Raw genomic sequence first — 19,966 nt, 5'->3', positions numbered from 1 at the left:
AATAAAAACTGTGCCTAGACCTGTACGAGCTTGGAGAATTCTGCCTTCTGCTATCGTCATGCAGTTCTCTACTTGGTTTCTGGTAGTTTCCTTATACACTTGTGTTGATCATATTTAACTGATGACTCATGCTCTCCAAATTATCCACAATGTTTTGCAAAGTGCAGAGCTCACTCTTGTGTGCAGCTCTGTCTCTCCCAGCACTCCGCCCTGTGACCTCTCCGGGCTCTGTGTCAGGCTGCCAGCTCTGACCCGTGAACTCACGGGACTTGCCAGGCTCCGCCTGGACTCCGTGCCCTGCTCTGTGGCCTACACACTCCCTCTAGGCAATAAGATGGCACAACCATAGGGCTCACCTATTTGTTGCCCTCATCCTGGGGACCACAGTCTTGTGCTACTTAATGTCCAATATCTGAAAACCATTGCTTCACATATTTGACATAGTTTTTTTAGTTGTTTCAAGTAGGAGAATAAGTCCAGTCCCTTTTACTTCACCTTGGCTGAAAGCAAGTCTGCGGCACAACTATTATATTCTGAAACTATCTCCTATTGTACACTGAGTTTTCTTTCATTTTATGTTTCCCCATCTTTGAAATAAACTTTGGAACTTAATGAACTTCTACAGAAGAACTCAGAATTGTAGAATTCCCCCCAAAACATTAAATATTTCATTATTGGAAAGTTCACAAGAAGGTAACCTCTAATTTTAGTCATTCATTTAGGTTTCTAAAAAAAGGCATCTATAGAAAAGTTAATTACTGGAAAAATAAAGCAACTTAATATACTGCTGGCATTAGGATGGCACAAAGGAATCACACATTTCAGTATAAAAATCAATGAAGTATAAAAGTCAATGAAGGGCCCTGGCCAATTGGCTCAGTGTTAGAGCGTCGGCCTGGCATGCGGAAGTCCTGGGTTCGATTCCCGGCCAGGGCACACAGGAGAAGCGCCCATCTGCTTCTCCACCCCTCCCCCTCTCCTTCCTCTCTGTCTCTCTCTTCCCCTCCCACAGCCAAGGCTCCATTGGAGCAAAGATGGCCTGGGCGCTGGGGATGGCTCCGTGGCCTCTGCCTCAGGCGCTAGAGTGGCTCTGGTCGCAACAGAGCGATGCCCCAGATGGGCAGAGCATCGCCCCCTGGTGGGCGTGCCAGGTGGATCCCGGTTGGGCACATGCGGGAGTCTGTCTGACTGCCTCCCCGTTTCCAGCTTCAGAAAAATACAAAAAAAAAAAAAAAAAAAGTCAATGAAGTCTGAAAATTATTAAAATAGCAATGGCTAATAAAATAATTCTTTATCTCACAGTAAAAACTCTAAAAATAGAAGTGGTATTAAGAGAGAGAGAGACAAGGAAATAGGTAAGAAGCATCAACTAATAGTTGCAGCACTTTAGTTGTTCACTGATTGTTTCTCATATGTGCCTTGTCCAGGGACTCCCACTGAGCCAGTGACCATGGGTCATGTCATTCATCCCATGCTCAAGCTGGTGGTCCTGCACTCAAGCTGGAGAATCTGTACTCAAGCTAGTGACCTCAAGGTTTCAAACCTGAGACCTCAGCATCCCAGGTCAATGCTTTATCCCCTGGGCCACCACCGGTCAGGCAAAGTGATACAATTTGTAACTTATAGATACTGGATCTACACTTGAAGACTTTTAGGAAAGCACAAATACCCAAGGGGAAAGAAGAAATGTACTAACTCAGTGGCTAAGCAGTATGGGTAAGACTACCAAAGACCCAACATTAATCAGAACCATGTGCAAAAATTCTAATCTAATAAGCAGTTCTATCAGATATTATGGTAAGATTCCAAGGTTAAGTACATCAAGATGCTTTTCACTTTAATTATGAAATAATCCAAACATTAAAAAGTATGAACAGAATAAAAATTCATTTCACCCACCACCAAATTTAACAAATATGAACACATTGTCATAATTGTTTCAGCTCCTTTACTGTTTTTGTTAAATATGAGTATAGTTGAAATCTGTCTGCCCTTCCCTAAACCCATTGCCCTTCTCTTCTGAGCTCTAACCACTACTATTAAGTTATCACTCTTTGTTGTTATACTCTCATTTCATAAGCCATAGCCATAGAAGACAGTCTTATTGTTTTAAGTTCATAGAGTTAAGTATTTAAACTAAAGAATATACAGTACACTATATAGTACAAACAAAAGGGCATCACCTCAACACTGCACTGGAAGGAATAGTTCCTTTGTGATAAGATGATAATATACCATGACTCCTGCAAAATTAACCCGTTCCTTTCTGAGAAAGAGAGACACCAGGAAGTGCTTTTTAACAGACAAATGGCAGGAATCACAGAGCAAGAAAAAAATTATCCTAATTCGGTCCTGGCCAGTTGGTTCAGTGGTAGAGCATCAACCTGGCGTGCAGGAGTCCTGGGTTCGATTCCCGGCCAGGGCACACAGGAGAAGTGCCCATCTGCTTCTCCACCCCTCCCCCTCTCCTTCCTCTGTGTCTCTCTCTTCCCCTCCTGCAGCCAAGGCTCCATTGGAACAAAGTTTGCCCGGGCGCTGAGGATGGCTCTGTGGCCTCTGCCTCAGGTGCTAGAATGGCTCTGGTTGCAACAGAGTGACGCCCCAGATGGGCAGAGCATCGCCCCCTGGTGGGCATGCCAGGTGGATCCCGGTTGGGCGTATGCCGGAGTCTGTCTGACTGCCTCCCCGTTTACAACTTTGGAAAAATAAAAAAAAAAAAAAAAAATTATCCTAATTCATCAACAAGTGCTAAAACCACTGGAGACAAGATATGCAAATAGCCTTTATATTTATCATTCCATACACTACTTATTAATTAGAAAAATACTTTTACAACAGAGAAATCTGGTGTCTTAACCAAATGGTTTCAAGGTACATCATTGATAATGGGGCAAAGCGATATAAAGAGCCGCATGATGTGATAGAACGAGGAGGAACCACTTACATCAGGGGTCAGCAAATTATTTCTGCAATGGCCAGCTAGTAAATAATTAGATTGTGACATTCTCTGTCACAAGTACTTAATGGTGCCAGTGAAGCACCACAGCAGTACACATAACACGTAAGTACATCAAACATGTGGCTCTCCCAATAAATACACTTTCTTCATAAAAACAGGAGGCAGGTCAGATTGGACCAAGGGTTGCAGTTTATTGAACTGCAACCTACATAGCCATTCTGCTGAAAATGCTTAACCTGAACTGAATCATGAGAAAAAAATAAGACAAATCCAGATTGTAGGACATTTCATAAAACCCTGACCTAGATATTTCTTTAAAAAAAAAAATCAATACAATGAAAGACAAAATACGGTGGGGGACTATTGAGATGAATAAAAGACATGACTCACTATGAAAAGACATTAGAGAGCCCGACCAGGCAGTGGTGCAGTGGATAGAGCATCGGACTGGGATGCAGAGGACCCAGGTTCGAGACCCCGAGGTTGCCAGCCTGAGTGCGGGCTCATCTGGCTTGAACAAAGCTCACCAGCTTGGACCCAAGGTCGCTGGCTTGAGCAAGGGGTTACTCAGTCTCCTGAAAGACCACGGTCAAGGCACATATGAGAAAGCAATCAATGAACAACTAAGGTGTCGCAACAAAAAACTGATGATTGATGCTTCTCATCTCTCTCCATTCCTGTCTGTCTGTCCCTATCTATCCCTCTCTCTGACTCTCTTTCTGTCTCTGTAAAAAAAAAAAAAAAAAAAAAAAAAAGACATAGAGAAACCTTACCTGCCCATTTCTATGTGAAAGAAGCCAGTCTGAAAAGGCTACATACTATATGATTCCAATTATGTGATATTCTAAAAAGGGCAAAATGACATAGATGGTAAAAAGATCAGTGTTTGCCAGGAGGTTGAAGGGGAGGATGAGTTTGTAAAGCACCAGAGAATCTTAGGGCAATGAAACAACTGTAATGGTGGCTACATGACATTCTTCATTTGTCAAAACATACAGAACTTCACAACACAGAGTGAACCTTAATGTATGCAAAGTAAAAAAATTAAAAAAAAAACATTTAGTAGGTCAGGGGATACCAGGAAAGAATGCAAATGGTGACAAAAGAATCTAGCTGTATTACAAATATATGAATATATGAAACCTTACTGGAGAGAATGGAAGAAAAGATGGTGACCTAAATAACTCTGGTAATAAATAAATTTTATAAGATTAAGGCAAAAGGAACTGCACAAAAGCAGTGCACTCTAGTTAATATCAAGTTGCTTCCCACAGGGTATAGATGAACAGGTCTGATACTGCTATAATGTGTATGGATTAAACAACCAAGTAAATGGAAGGAAGAGATGGGAGCTGAATTTCTCACAGTTGAGGGAGAATGTACAGATAAGCAAGGCGAGGAAGCTAGAATGATGCAGGTGGTAATGGGTTAGAGTTGGAAGCATCAATAAGAATTCACGTTTAACATATAGATACAAGTGGAAACATGAAAATATTTATAGATATATCTAGATACACAGGTTGATACGTTAATATATTTACTTTCTCTGTCAGCTGAGAGAACCTAAAGGAAATGACATCCCAGTAGTAATGAGCACACCTGGCACCTAGATCTTGGTTTCTAATACCATTCTTCAGTAAAAGAAACCAAGGCTCCTTGGAAGAATGGCTGATTCATCTTATAATACCAGAAAGTAAAAAAGTACTCAAAGACACACACACACACACACACACACACACACCAAAGTCACAGAACGCAAATGACTGAAGTTAGAACTACTTGAAGCAACACAATAAATAAAATCTTCCATGTAGAAGAATTCCAAATAAATAATGTAAATCTTTCACTTACAACTCCCTGTTCCTTAACTGTGAACTGTTCAGTGACTTCTTTCAAAAGAATAAAGCATATGTTTCACTTCAAGATGGTGGCATACATAGACCCTGAATTCACCTCTTCTCATGGATACAACAAATTCACAGATAGATATGAAATAATTTTACTCTAAAAGGGACCTGAAGGCCAGGCAAATAATGCCCTGAGAACAAAAGATAAAGGAAACATACCAAGACAGGTAGGAGACTCAGAGAGAGACAAAGTCTCACCGGGGACCCCACCCCAGCTGTAGCATCCCACAACCAGGAGAGATACAAAGAAACATGGAACTCTCCCTTGAGGACTGAAAAGACTGTACCTCACATCATGCATCCCAATCCTTGGGTCTGGCACCAGAAAGATAACCCCCCAAATATCTGGTTTTAAAAATCAAAAGGGATTAAGTCCAGAAGAATCATAGTACTATAGGGAACAGAGAATCTGCTCTTAAAGGCTCAGGCACAGACCCACTGCTCTGATCCAGGACAAAGCAACAGTTTAAAAACACCCAGATGTAAACGAGGGACCTACTCACTAAATTTAGAGCAGCTGCTAGAGCAGTGGAGACCTACTGGGTCTTTCACCAGAGATGGAAGCACTAGTGAATACCGTTCTTCCAATTCCATACTAACTTGCTGGTGATGGAGGTGCCCTCCCACAAGCTTGCTAGCACCAATGGGTAAACTCTGCCCACCCTGCATCACAACTGGGCTGGGGGAGTAGCCTGTACCCAGCCACCCTGCATAGCAGCCACACCAAAACCAAGCCAGGCAAGCACCAAGCCCCATCCACCTCTCACAGCAGCTACTCTGTAACCAAGCCAGGCAAGACCCCACCTTCCCTGCAAACCAGTCATACCACATCCCAAACAGGCAAGGGCCTCAAACTCCTCCTACCATGCATATCAGCCGTGCCACAATTAGTTATTGAGCATATCGTACCCAGCCCAGCCTCACCATAGTAACAGCCCAAGCACGGACAGTGGAAGCACACAGCTCACACACACTAAGGACAGCCCTTGAGTGCCTGCCTGCACTGGTGGCCAGAAGAGACTGTGCTTTGGTGTCCCACAGATCATCTCCTTCATTAAGACCATTTTGTCAGGACTGGGGAAAGCAGCTGATTAGCCTAATATAGATGAACACAAAGAATTAGGCAAAATGAGACAATGGAATACATTCCAAACCAAAAAACAAAACAAATCCCCAGGAAAAGAATTTAATAAAATGAAGATAAGCAACCTACCTGATTAAGAGTTCAAAGTAATGGTCATAAAGATGATCACCAAACTCGGGAGAAAAATGAATGGACATAGTGAGAACTTCAAACAAAAAGATAGAAAATATTAAAAAATGCCAAACAGAAGTTATAACTGGCCTGACCTGTGGTGGCGCAGTGGATAAAGAGTCGACCTGGAAATGCTGAGGTTGCCGGTTCGAAACCCTGGGCTTGCCTGGTCAAGGCACATATGGGAGTTGATGCTTCCAGCTCCTCCCCTCTGTCTCTCTCTCCTCTCTCTCTCCCTCTCTGTCTATCTCTCTCCCTTTCTCTCTCCTCTCTAAAATAAATAAATAAAATTTAAAAAAAAAAAAGAAGTTATAACTGCACTAAAAAATACACTCAAGAGATTAAGCAGCAGATGGAGGAAGCAGAAGTATGAATCAATGAGCTGGAAGACCAGGCAATGGCACACTAAGACAGAACAGCAAAAAAAAAAGTATAATATTTTAAAAAGTAGATATACCTTACAGGACCTCTAGACAACATCAAGTCGACAAAAAGGGCATTATATAATAATAGAAATGTCAATCTGCCTGACCAGGTGGTGGCGCAGTGACAGAGCATCAGCCTGGAATGCTAAGGACCCAGGTTCAAAACCCCGAGGTCATCAGCTTGGATATGGGCTCACTAGCTTGAGCGCAGTGTCATCAGCTTGAGTGTAGGAACATAGACATGACCCCATGGTTGCTGTCTTACACCCAAAGATTGCTGCCTTGAAGCCCAAGGTTACTGGCTTGACCCAAGTTTGCTAGTGAGCCCGTTCTCAAGCTAGATGAGCCTGTACTCAAGCTGGATGAGCCTGACATCAAGCTGGATGAGCCCGCGTTCAAGCCAGTGACCTTGGGGTTTCAAACTGGGTCCTCAGATTCCCAGGCCGATGCTCTATCCATTGCACCATCACCTGCCAGGTTGGCATTATTTTTAAGATAAATAAAATGTGATGAAATACAATAAGACTCCAGATTAAAGAAATTAATTTCAGGTTAAAGGGACTGAATGTAACTTGACCTTGGATTTTCTTTTTTTTTTTTTTTTTTTTTTTTTTTTTTATTTTTCTGAAGCTGGAAACGGGGAGAGACAGTCAGACAGACTCCCGCATGCGCCCAACCGGGATCCACCTGGCACGCCCACCAGGGGCGACGCTCTGCCCACCAGGGGGCGATGCTCTGCCCCTCCGGGGCATCGCTTTGCCACGACCAGAGCCACCCTAGACCTTGGATTTTCTTTTGTTACAGATAGACTTTATTGGGACAATTAAAATCTCAATAAGATCTGTAAATTATATAATAGCATTTCTTTTTTAAGTTTCTGATTTTTATATTGTACTGTCGTTATTCAAGAGGATTCCTTGTTTTAGGAAATACACACTGATATAGTTAGAAGCAAAGGGAAATCGTGTCAGCAACACCCTTCTAAATGGTTCAGACAGAAAAAATTGTGAGAGCAGTAAGGAGAGTAAGAGATAAAAGAGGGAAAAGAAAAAAGGGGGAAGAAAACAAATGTAACACAACAGTGACATTTCAAAATCTGTGTGAAGAGCATCCAGAATTCTTTGTTCTCTTTTTGTGTCTGAAATTTTGCCAAAGTAAAAAAAAAAGTTAAGTTGGATATAAAGTGATACATTTGTCAAACTCATGAAACAGTACGTGTTCCTTGATCTGTACATGTATAAATTACACTTGAATTAAAATATTAAAAGCTTATTCTAGACATTCATCAAATGTTGAGACTGGAGCACTTCAACAATTAAAAATCCATCAAGGACCTATCAAAATGAAGACCAACTTCAAGTCTCCTGTTTTGGAGCTTGCAGTGAAAACTAGCACCAGTTAGTCTGGTCGTCATTTCTGTGACAGTGGCCAAAGCCGTCACAATGACCTGACTGCAGAAACGGCCGTCACCCTCCTACCACGCTCCCCTGAGGCCTTCTGTGTGCTCAGCCGGTTGACACTTCAAACACATAAGCCCGTTAGCAAATCCAGACCTTAACATTTTTAGTCTGTAAAAAGAAAGAGAAGCCAAATATAGTGGTAATACCCATGACGAGGACACACATTGCTAAATGAGCCCTGGGGTGACACCTCCGCCCCTGTTCCAGGCCCAGAACAGGAGCCAGTCTAACCAGTGCCTGGCTTACAACCAAGGTTAGTACCTGTCACAGTGGCTTTTAAAAGATTACTATCAGTGTAATAGTCACCTATTTTTTCAAAATACTAATGAAACAAAATGACTAAGATGTCTCATACCTTGCTTTAGAAATACTATAAATTCCTTTACAGTTTGGTCCAAATTAACTCCATGATAAACCACAGGTTTAAAGTTTCGATGCTCAAATGAACGAATGAGGCGAACTGTGATGGTCACATCTTCGGAAGCCATGTGAAGAGATTCCTGTGGCGAGGGACACGAGAACAGTCTGAATAACATCACCTCACCATCAGGGCCTGCACTTCTGCCATCAGCTCTCTGGCCCCCAGCCCATCTCTCCAATACTGTCTGACAGAGTCCCAGAACCAAGGCCAGATTCTGGGGCACCCACCAGAGTCCCAAGGTTACTCCCACCTGTCCACTTTGACCTGACAGCTTTGTCACAGTTGCTAATGGTCTGACTAGCAGAAAATTGACAGGGCACAGAAGATGAACAAAAGTGACATGGGGCCGGGGGCGGTCATGCATGGGGACAGGCAGGGGTTGCCGGAGATGCGTGGCCTGTGCACAGCTGCTCTGGGTTTGCTAGGCCCGTGGTCTCCGCACTTGGCCTTGAGATGAAGAATGCTTATATCAGAGTCAACTATCAAGAGGTCGCATTTTAATTACAAATGCTGCCAGATTTCCATGTGGATTTAATTATATGCCATAGTATTAACAATCTTTCATACTATTGTTTAATGTATGTTTATTTCATCCCAAACCTACATACTAGGGCCATGTGCCAGGTGTTAATGTTATCTCATTTGATTCCATCATCAAACCACAAATTATTATATTACACTCATTTTTTTAATTTTCTTTAAATTTTTATTACTGATTTTAGTGAGAGGGGGGAGGGGGAAAGAGAGAGAGAGATTGAGAGAGAGAGAGAGAGAGAGAGAGAGAGATTGAGAGAGAGAGACATCCATCTGTTCCTGTATGCAACTTCTGTGTTTTGGGACAACACTCTCTAACCAACTGAGCTATCTTGCCAGGGCTACACTCATTTTAAGGATGAGGAAACAGACACAGAAAGATTGTACAAATTTCCAAAAGTCATAAATCTAATTTTTTAAAAAGGCTAGGATTCAAGCATCAATTTAGTTCTAAAATCCAGAAAATCATCCTGAATTATTTCTTCCAAAAAATCTGCAAAGTTGCCAATGCTTTAAAGATACAATTACAGTATATTTCTATCTAGGAGTAAGTATTTCATGTTACTTCCAACTTTAAATACAACTTGCAGCCAAATATATAAGTGTTAAGAAAAAAATACCTGCAACCCTGGCCAAGTAACTCAGTTCGTGAGAGAGTTTCCCTAATATGTGAAGGTTGCAGGTTTGATCCCCAGTCAGTAATCAACCAATGAATACATAAATAAGTGGGAAAACAAACTGATGTTTCTCTCTCTCTCTCTCTCAAGTCAATAAATTTTTTAAAAAGAAAAAATACCTATAATACTAATAAACATAAGAAAAGATATCCAATCTCATTGGTAATCAGAGGAATTAAAAAAAAAACAATGAGATATATCACTCATCAAACTGACAAAAAAAAATCTGACAATACCTAGCATTGACAAAAGGTGTAGAACAACAAGAATTTAATCAGTGAAGGTGGGCATCCAAACGGGTCCCACTTTAGGAGATGACTGGCAATACCCAGTAAAGCTGAAGATACATACACCTTTCAACCAGCAGTTCTATTCATAGGAAGGTGCCTGGTGGACTCTCTCACCTATGTGCACAAAGGACAACTGTAAAAGAACATTCATAGGAACGTTATTTGTTAATTGCAAAAACTAGCAAGAAATGTCTATCAAGAGGAGAGCAGATGATTATGGATAGCACAAGCAATAAAAATGGACTAGAACTATACACGTCAACACAGGTGACAATCGCAATTATGGTGAATGAAAAAATGCTAGTCAAAGAATGAGAGCAGCCTGACCTGTGGTGGCGCAGTGGATAAAGCATGGACCTGGAAATGCTGAGGTTGCTGGTTTGAAACCCTGGGCTTGCCTGGTCAAGGCACATATGGGAGTTGATGCTTCCAGCTCCTCCCCCCCTCCTCTCTCTCTCTCTCTCTCTCTCTCTCTTTCTCTCTCCCTCTCCTCTCTAAAAAAAAAAAAAATGAACAAATAAATAAAACTTAAAATAAAATCACCTGTTAAATTGTACATATTGATTTAAAAAAAAAAAGAATGAGAGCATACTACCATTTATATAAAGTTCAAAAACATAGCTTTTATTATGTTTAAAAAGACCATTAGTTGTAAAATAAAAAAGGGCAAAGAAAGGACTACACAATTAAAGAGAACGCATGTAATTTGATTATGTTGGTAGCATTTTACATCTTGAGCAGAACATTAAGGTTTGTGGATAATATATTTTATTTTATGCCTTTTAGCATATCTGGAATATTTCATAATAGATATCAACAAGCCACACTAATTTGGCCTAGAAAGTCTCTGAATCATCGAATGCTTATACAAATATTTTACTAGGTTTGAGATAATATATATTATACATGGAATCAAAGTTCTAGCTGTTTTAATACATAAAATAATTTGTAATTATCATTAGCATACTGTTTATAATTAAATTAATGGTTCCCAAGGAAATGGAAATAATATTTTCCCTCTAAAATAAGGTAAGGACTCACCTTATACTCTTGCTTAGCAGCTAATGAGTTGAAATGATCAAATCTTTGATAATTGTAATATAAGCTATTATGATATTTATTATTAAATTTGGTTTACAATGCTCCCTAAAATTTTTATCCTAGAATGTACCACATAATAGCAGTTCAGCAAACATCTACAAAGCTGCAATTTAAAATTAATTGAGGTACTTAATAAAGAATACCTCTTAAGAAAGGGATATTATAAAAACCAGTGTTAACAGCTTTGTTAAAATTATGACCACTTCTTCCCCTCTCACCTAGCCCCAAAACAACAAAGATGCCTTCCAAAACACCCGCCACACACACACAGACCCACACAGGTTGGAAGGTCTAGGATGCAGTCCCAGTCCCCACGGAGGTTAGAGCTAGACATATATAGCTTAAATAGCAGCTCTACCTCTTAGCCACAACACACACTTGGATCTCACTAAAAAGGAGCTGCTTTTATCGTTGTCTACTTAGGATAAAATAGGTTTGGGCATAAAGACAGCTCAGACAAGCTGCAGATAAAGACACTGGATTCCCAGGTACAGTGAAACAAATCATGTAAATGGCCTACCGAAGGAAGCCAGGCAGGCTGGCACATGCTGCCTTAACTGGAGGCTTGTTTCTTCCACTTCATAAAAAGCTGCCCAAATGCTATATTTAAGTAATTAAGGTTTTCCATTTAAACCTCCAAATCTGCAGTAATATCTAATTTTGGTCAACATTGTACTGTCATCTTCATCAGAAATTTGTTGTAATATATACTCAGTAATTAAACAATAGTAGACATTATCAGACAGAAAAAAAAGCATTGCTTCATTTGCCTTAAGGATTGTGGGAAACACTGCTTGTTAGTTGAGGGAGGCAGACATACTAAAGAGACAGTATCACAAGGAGATGGAGAACCTGGCCGCTGAGAACTGAAAATGGTACACTCTTTCTAGAAGGGAGTGGGGTAGCGTGTATCAAAATTATAAACTTGCCTGCCCTTCGACATGGCAATTTCACTTCCACTAATTTACCTTGAGAATACACTCCCACCAAATAAAAATCCCTGAGTGCATATGATACTTTTTAAGAAGTCAGTCAGCCTGACCTGTGGTGGCGCAGTGGACAAAGCATTGACCTGGAAATGCTGAGGTCGCCGGTTCAAAACCCCGGGCTTGCCTGGTCAAGGCACATATGGGAGTTGATGCTTCCAGCTCCTCCCCCCTCTCTCTCTGTCTCTCTCTCTGTCTCTCCCTCTCCTCTCTAAAATGAATAAATTAAAAAAAAATTTTTTTAATTAAAAAAAAAAAAGTCAATCAGTCACTCTGGAACCACACAAGGCACTTATTTGTTTTACTGAAATTGGTTTTCTAAGATTGGGGGGGCATTGAAATGAGAAAAATAAGCAAATATTTTATGCTTTTCTTATACAGACTGTATTTCAAGGTTACCAAATAGCTGATGAAGAAAAGTTTTCTTTCTAGAATTGCAGCTAAAATGCACTGAAAGAATGACAATATTTAAAAATCATGATTCCCATGCCTATCGGAATGGCTAAAATGAAGCTACTGCATCAACAAAGAGTTATTTCAAAAACTAAGCTATTTCTGCCCTGGCTACGTAGCCAGTAGGTTGGAGCATCGTCTTGATACGCCAAGGCTGTGGGTTTGATCTCTGATCCGGGCACATACAAGAATCAACCAATGAATGCATAAATAAGTGGAACACAAATGGATCTCTGTCTCTTTCTCTCTCTCTAAAATAAAAAAAAAAAAATTAATAAAACTAAGCTATTTCCATTTCTTTTTCAAAGAAACAGAAGAAAAGAACACAGAGCCTATCGAGTACTGTAAAGGACAGAGAGGGTTAGAAAGTTAGATTCACTGAGGCACACCAAGTATTCAGCAGTCAGAAGCACCAGAGCAGATCACATGCCCAGAATGCGTCTAAACTCGTCTAGGATGGCACAAAGGCAGGCCTCCCTGCCTCCCTGAAGGTATTTGTCACTAGCACAGCCCACCCTCCTCATATCACTCCAGCAGGAATGGCAGCCTATAGCTGCCCACACACCCCGTTTCCAGGCCTCTGCTGGATCCTTCCACCCCCAACCTTTCTCCAGACTCCCTCTGCCCTTCACCTCCTCCCTTTACCACAGGGGCATCGTCCAAAGCTCAGCCTGAGACCGCTCCAGGACACCTCGCAGCAGCTCCTACTTCCCTGCAGATCAGCCAGAGGCCCCCATCCGCCCAGGCACCTGGTTATGCCATAGGAACACCATCTGTTTAAGGAGGACTGCTCCTTGAGGGAAAGAGCGCTGCATGGTTTACTTTTGTATCCCCAGCAACAGACGTGGCAAGAGGCACGGCGGAGCCCTTAGAGGTCTGGAGAATGTAGAGCCCTGAAGGGCTGAGGAAAACCCGAATCCCACCCTCTGCTAAGGACGCACTGGCATATCTGTCCAGAATATGAAAATTTAAATTAGCATTTAATTAAATACCTACACACACAACATGTCAACAGCAAATCAACTCTATTCATAATTATATATATTAAATTTCATAGATACACTTTATATGATTTAGGGCGGGGATTTGAAAAGTGACAGTGCCTAAGGCTAAGAAAGGTCTTTAAAGCTCCCTGCCTAAAAAACCTGTCTGGCTGTTCCCTTACCAAGCTGGATAATGACAGATAAGCTATATTCAAAGCAAAGTGATACTTAAAAACAAAGAAACAAACAAACCATGTAGGAACCCCCTCACATGGAGCTCCCTAACAGGTACCAAGTGCATCATCAGAGCCAAGAACAGGCCGTGGCCTTGCATCCTTCCCACCTGGACCAGAATTCCCTTTCAGGTCAGTAGGAGCTGGTTTTTACAGCCCAGGCTCTAGGCGCGTGAACAGCGAGGGTAGAGATCCCTCAATGAATGGTCAGGGAAAGCCAGGACAAGACAAGCTGCATGCCAGGTTCCCAGCAGCTCAGCTGCCCACATTCCTGAGCTGGCTCTTCCTGCAGCAAGCTCCCAGCTGAAGAGCCAGCTCTTAACAGCTGGGTGAGCCCCAGAGGAGGACAAGTACAGTACCTAAGCGCTTAGAGTGCAGCACCAAGCACACACGCGCACGCACGCACGCGCGCACACGCACACACAGAATACTTGATTGTTGACTTTAGTTTGATCTCTATCAATTAAAAAAAAAAGGAACTACCACCGATTCTGGTTATTTGCGGTATATATAGTCTATAAAAGTGGTCCCCCGACACTGAATTAATGAACACTGACCACTCCTCCTGGGTAAATAAAGGCCTAGATTCACACAACACTGCCACAAACTGATCAGTACAAAACTTGTTTTATGTGTGTTTCTGATTAAAGGCACCTTATTTAACATGTAGTGTTGGTCCATTAACAATGAACTCACAGTCAACAGCACTGTAAGTCAGGCCTTAACAAAGCTTACCTAATCCACAGTTTCCTCATAAGGTACACCCTGCCTTCTTGTACTCAGAAATACTAGACAGCACGTCAGTGCTATGCTTGGGGGGTATTTTAAAACAGTGAAATCATCAACAAAAAAACACCAAAATATGAAAGGCAAGACACTAAACAGAGTACACACACGACACTTGTTCAAGGCGTGAGAGCTGGACGGAGAAGCCAGCAAGTCGCCTGACTGACCCTTAGCTGGAAATGTGAACTTTGTTGACTCAAATTTTCCCCCCTCTGCACATGTTGGGGAATGACTGAGAAAGTGCCCTAAGTATTGCTTTTGGGATTACAAATAAATTCTAGTGAGTAGGCGAATTTACAAACACAGAATCTACAAATAAGAAAGATTGACTATACCACCAAAAGAAAAGAAGAAGTATACATGCCTTTCAGTACTCTCAAAAAAATATGCTCGTGACCTTTTTGTAAGATGAATGGAATCCAAAACGAGCCAGATATTCACAGCTTTGAGTGTAGGAAAGTACTCGCCAGTCTGGCAGACGGCACGAAGAAGTTACACCCCCGCAGCCAAGCGCAGGCTGACCGTCCTTTCTGCAACAGGCAGGTTTCTGAGGAGTGGTGCCAATGACTTGAATTTTAAGACTTCTAGTCTTAAAATGATTCCACTTTAACTAAAATAGTTTGTAAAGTCATATCGACTCCCTAAATTTAAGGATATCAAGTTTGCTTTAAAGCTTGTCTTACCCATATGCAAAAAAGTACAACATTCCAAAAAATAATGTTCTAACCACATACAAAAAATACATATTACTCACAGTAAATGTTTAATTTTCCTCTAGGTTTAGAAACTTGTATTACAGGGCAAAGGTTTCATTTGCCTTTTGGAATAAATCAATACAATAAGCTAAGACTGACTGATGGTGGTGTATTGGATAGAGTGTCCACCTGGGACACTGAGGTCCCAGGCTCAGAACCATGGGCTCACTAGCTTGAGCGTGGGATCACATGACCCCACGGTTTCTGGCTTGAACCCAGAGGTCACTGGTTTGAAGCCCAAGGTCACTAGTTGAGCAAAGGGTCATTGGGTCAGCTAGGGCCACCCCATCCCCAGTCAAGGCACATAGAAGAAGCAATCAATGAACAACTAAAGTGCCGCAACTATGAATTGATGCTTCTCATCTCTCTCTCCCTGTCTCCGTCTCTCTCACAAAAAAAGAAAAAAAAAAAGGAAGCTAAGAAACAGTTTATTTTTTCTTTTATGTGAGGAAACTAAACAGGCATAAGTGCTAGGTATAGAAGAAAAAAAATTCTGTTGAGATAAAAGTCATTGAATATGCAATGATTCTGAGATCGCAACTTAATAATAAATTATCCTACGTGCTACTAAATAACATCCAAATATGTCATTTAACCAAAAATAAAAATAAAAGTTGTTTAAGGCCAGAGGAAGAGGGGAAAAACTATATTTCATTTATTACTCTTCTTAAAAATACTGAGCATCTAGCATACTGCTAAGTAAGTGAGTGATAAATGGTCCCTTTATAAGAGAATTTAACCTTGTCAAATAAGTAACTTTATATAAAATTTCAATTTAACTAAAGTTCTTAAAAGTGACAAATAGACTATGACTAAAAGTACAATGCTAATTTCATTTTAATCTCTTCTGGCTTACTTCAAAAGCATAATTTTTAAAAAACCATTTAGATGGAAATCAAAAAATAGTTTAAAAATAGATCATGGTAACAATAAAATACCAAAAGCTGGTTATTACAATAAGAAGAAAAGTTAACAGGAATCTGCTCTTTTTTTAAGAAGTGTAACTTTTAAAATATGAAACTAAGTACACATTTATAGACTAGAACCACACTGAGGATGAAATAAACACTTGAAAAGCTCTTGGCCTTCCCCCCCACCAAATGTTCAGTTGTATAATTCAGATCAAAGCAGTATCATATTAGAAAATCCAGTTTATTCATCTTTCACTAACATAAACCTTTTGAGAAAGACATTTTCAATATATTAATTGTGAATGATTTTAAAGTCTTTAATCTTGTCCATCTTTAAGAAATTTTATTTATGGATTTTAGAGAGAGGAGAGGGAGGGAGACAGGTTTGGGGCAGGAGCGGGAAGCATCAACTTCTAGTTGCTTCAGAGTTGCTTCTCATTGTGCGCCTCGACCAGACAAGGCCAGGGTTCTGAACCAGCAACCTCAGCATTCCAGGTTGGCATGTATCTATCCACTGTGCCACCCAGGTCAGGCTAACCTCCACCATTTTTGAGATAGGTTAAAAAATAAAGCCTTCCACTTTAGGTGTTTAGATAGAACAGGTGCAAAATGAATTTTAACTAAATTTGACAACTCACAGCCTGACCAGGCGGTGGCGCAGTGGATAGAGTGTCGGACTGGGATGCGGAGGAACCAGGTTCGAGACCCTGAGGTCGCCAGATTGAGCGCAGGCTCATTTGGTTTGAGCAGAGCTCACCAGCTTAGACCCAAGGTCGCTGGCTTAAGTAAGGGGTCACTCGGTCTGCTGAAGGCACACGGTCAAGGCACATATGAGAAAGCAATCAATGAACAACTAAGGTGTCGCAATGAAAAACTAATGATTGATGCTTCTCATCTCTCCGTTCCTGTCTGTCTATCCCTCTCTCTGACTCTCTGTCTCTGTAAAAAAAAAAAAAAAAAAAAAAAAAAAAAAAAATTGACAACTCACAAATGCTTCTCTACAGTGTATAGCAGCATTTCCTGAAGAAGGATCATAATGAATTACAATGAGTAACCCATTGATTGCTGCTCACCCCGAGTATACATACTATCTACTGTATCTACTGACAAATCAACAACTACAATTCTGCAGATTTGCTTTTGTGACCTTCAATTTCAGTAAATACACACACTCATTGTGTATTTGTTTTCTCTGCCCAAGGGAGGTAAGACTCTCAGTCGAGTTTTCCAAAGGGAAAGAATATTTCACACACTTTTCTTTTCAAAAAAGGCATATTGAATATACATTCTGCCCTGGCCGGTTGGCTCAGCGGTAGAGCGTCGGCCTAGCGTGCGGAGGACCCGGGTTCGATTCCCGGCCAGGGCACACAGGAGAAGCGCCCATTTGCTTCTCCACCCCTCCGCCGCGCTTTCCTCTCTGTCTCTCTCTTCCCCTCCCGCAGCCAAGGCTCCATTGGAGCAAAGATGGCCCGGGCGCTGGGGATGGCTCCTCGGCCTCTGCCCCAGGCGCTAGAGTGGCTCTGGTCGCAATATGGCGACGTCCAGGATGGGCAGAGCATCGCCCCCTGGTGGGCAGAGCGCCGCCCCATGGTGGGCGTGCCGGGTGGATCCCGGTCGGGCGCATGCGGGAGTCTGTCTGACTGTCTCTCCCTGTTTCCAGCTTCAGAAAAATGAAAAAAAAAAAAAAAAAAAAAAAATATACATTCTATTTTTCTTGACTCACAATCATGAGTGGGAATGTTAATCCTTGTCCAGTGCGTTGGGAGACAAGTCATGGGTCTCTCACCCTTCTGCATGTCCCGTATGTCCCATAAGCAGAGTCGCTGCTTTAGTTCTGAACTTTCAGGGATGTGTGTATAGTAGACAGCATATGAAGATTGAGATATTATCTTCCTCCAGAGTAGATAGCAGATTTGTTTACTATCCAGTACAATAAAAATAGTGTCTGTTCTGGGCTAAGGTTGAGCAAGTTTCCTTGAAGTACCTAAACTCAGGGCTCTGCAGCTGTGGACGTTTGGACTTAAGAAACACACACACGAAGCTCCTGCCATTGGCTATGCTGTAACACAGTCCTTTGTCTCTGACCCAGGAGTGCCATGTCTTCTGCCAGTATCCAGGACACTGACAGGCTGGCTTGTCTACTTATAGGCAGGATAAAATCTCAGACTCTTCTCAGTTCTTGTTGACAAGAATGGAATGCCAGCAAAGACATGGCTTTCTGCAACAGAAAAGACAAAAGTCCCTTGGGCTGAAGAGCCTGGGGGACGCCCTGGGACATGGCAGCAACTGTTCTTATCCAAGTGGTAACTGTGGGGGAGCCCGAGTTAACTAGCCTTGAGAATGGGCACCTAGGGCAGGACTGAAATAAGCTGTCCAATGGCGCTCTGGTGGCTGTCGCGCTCCTCAACGCGGCAGCAAGCCCCAAGGCCCAGAGAGAGGGAGGCACTGTGGCTGCAGCTATGTAGGGGTCCCCAGAACTGAAACAAACAATGGCAACAATGAGGTTCTAATGCTCTGGGTAACTAAAAAGTTAATTAACTGGAGACATGGGTAGCCATCAGGTCACTGGAAACTAAGAGTCAGTGTCAGGCAGGACAGACAGTTTGTTAGTGCAGGAAAAGGGGAGGGGGGAACAAAGGGGGTTTACCGCACCCACTGAATGAGGAAGTCAGCCGTCCTGAGACCAGACAAAACAAGATACCCAGGTGTCCCAAGAGTTATAAGAAAAACTACAAAGGGGAACCTTACTCTATCAGCCCTAATAACAAGGCAACAAGTCTTGAAGCTTGCAGCTAAGAGTATATAACTCTTAAAACCCCCCAATAGGCGGGGCACTCAGATAAGCTGAGTTTGCCCGCTTATGCGTTATGCCAAGTGTATAGCTTTGCTTCATAAATTGTTTGCTTTCCTTGAACGCTACACCCTGTCTCTCCCCTGGATTCTTTCTTATGAACTTGAGGAACTGAGGAGGGGAAGCCCCCTTGGACTCAGGTCTTCTCTGGTGACATAGGTCGGCCTTGCTTACTAGCACAGAGCTCCCCGCCCCCTTTACAAATGCTGCTACCTCCCCTCACCCTCTAAGGAAGCTTTAGGAAAATGATTAGGAGTGGGCAGCCAAGGTCTCCCTGTCTCCAAGAGAGACTTAAGGCTTTATGTACTCAAGTATGTTGGGAAATTTCAGGGAGGGAAGAGACTCAAACTTTGACGTTTCTGCGAGTACAGTCACCCAAGTCACCACCCTCTGTGGCCCAGTGTGGGGAGAGGGTACTCAGATCCAGCTAATGGGTTTTGGACAGGATTTACGATGGGGAAGGGAAACTAACATGACTTAATGGATAGAGTCCTTCAGATAAATTCAAAGTATTGTTTCTACATCTAACTGTATAAATTACATGTTATATATATATTTATACCTCCCCGTCCATAGTGCCAAAGGCGATTCTCCCCCATCAGAAAGAGTTACAGGCCCAGTGCATGAGTCAGGACTTCACAGAATTGTCCCTACCTTCCGATGTCCATAGTTTCCAATACCTAAAAATACACTGTTCATTGGCAAGTCAGAAACCTCTGTCTCAATGGTCCCTGACTGTACTCTGACCACACCTCCACCAGCAGAATTTGGGGCTCATCTACTTGCCAAGTGAGGTTTCTTGGGAATAGGTGGGTGCAGTGCCCAGTCCCTTCAGCCAGTAAGGAATCACTGGCTGACTCTTAAGCTTCCTGGCACCAAAAAGGCAACTTAACATGTTGTTAGACTCTGGGTGTTAGGGACACTGTGGTTCGTGATGGGTGATGTGTCAGGCTGCTTGTAACATACACTTTTGCTGATA

At 42.1% G+C, this 19,966-nt stretch overlaps 1 protein-coding gene across 6 annotated transcripts in view; it reads right to left on the bottom strand.

Moving 5' to 3' along the window:
* Nucleotides 1–19,966, bottom strand: part of C7H2orf76 (chromosome 7 C2orf76 homolog) — an 80,970-nt gene that overhangs the window by 42,662 nt on the left and 18,342 nt on the right. For 2 of the 6 annotated variants that reach the window (XM_066345664.1, XM_066345665.1), the window contains 2 exons: nucleotides 9,992–10,061; nucleotides 8,362–8,506 (listed from right to left, as the gene is read on the bottom strand). In XM_066345664.1, coding sequence (XP_066201761.1) covers nucleotides 8,362–8,494 — 133 coding nt within the window. In that variant the 5' untranslated portion in view covers nucleotides 8,495–8,506; nucleotides 9,992–10,061. Of the gene's footprint in view, nucleotides 1–8,361; nucleotides 8,507–9,874; nucleotides 10,062–19,966 lie in introns of those variants that run through there. The other 4 variants (XM_066345667.1, XM_066345668.1, XM_066345666.1 and 1 more) reach the window with 3 other exon arrangements.

The sequence above is a fragment of the Saccopteryx leptura genome, chromosome 7 (genome assembly GCF_036850995.1).
Source record: "Saccopteryx leptura isolate mSacLep1 chromosome 7, mSacLep1_pri_phased_curated, whole genome shotgun sequence".
In the NCBI taxonomy this organism is placed as follows: Eukaryota; Metazoa; Chordata; class Mammalia; order Chiroptera; family Emballonuridae; genus Saccopteryx; species Saccopteryx leptura.
Note: the sequence above shows the minus strand (reverse complement) of the source record. Positions and strands in the feature narration are given on the sequence as shown.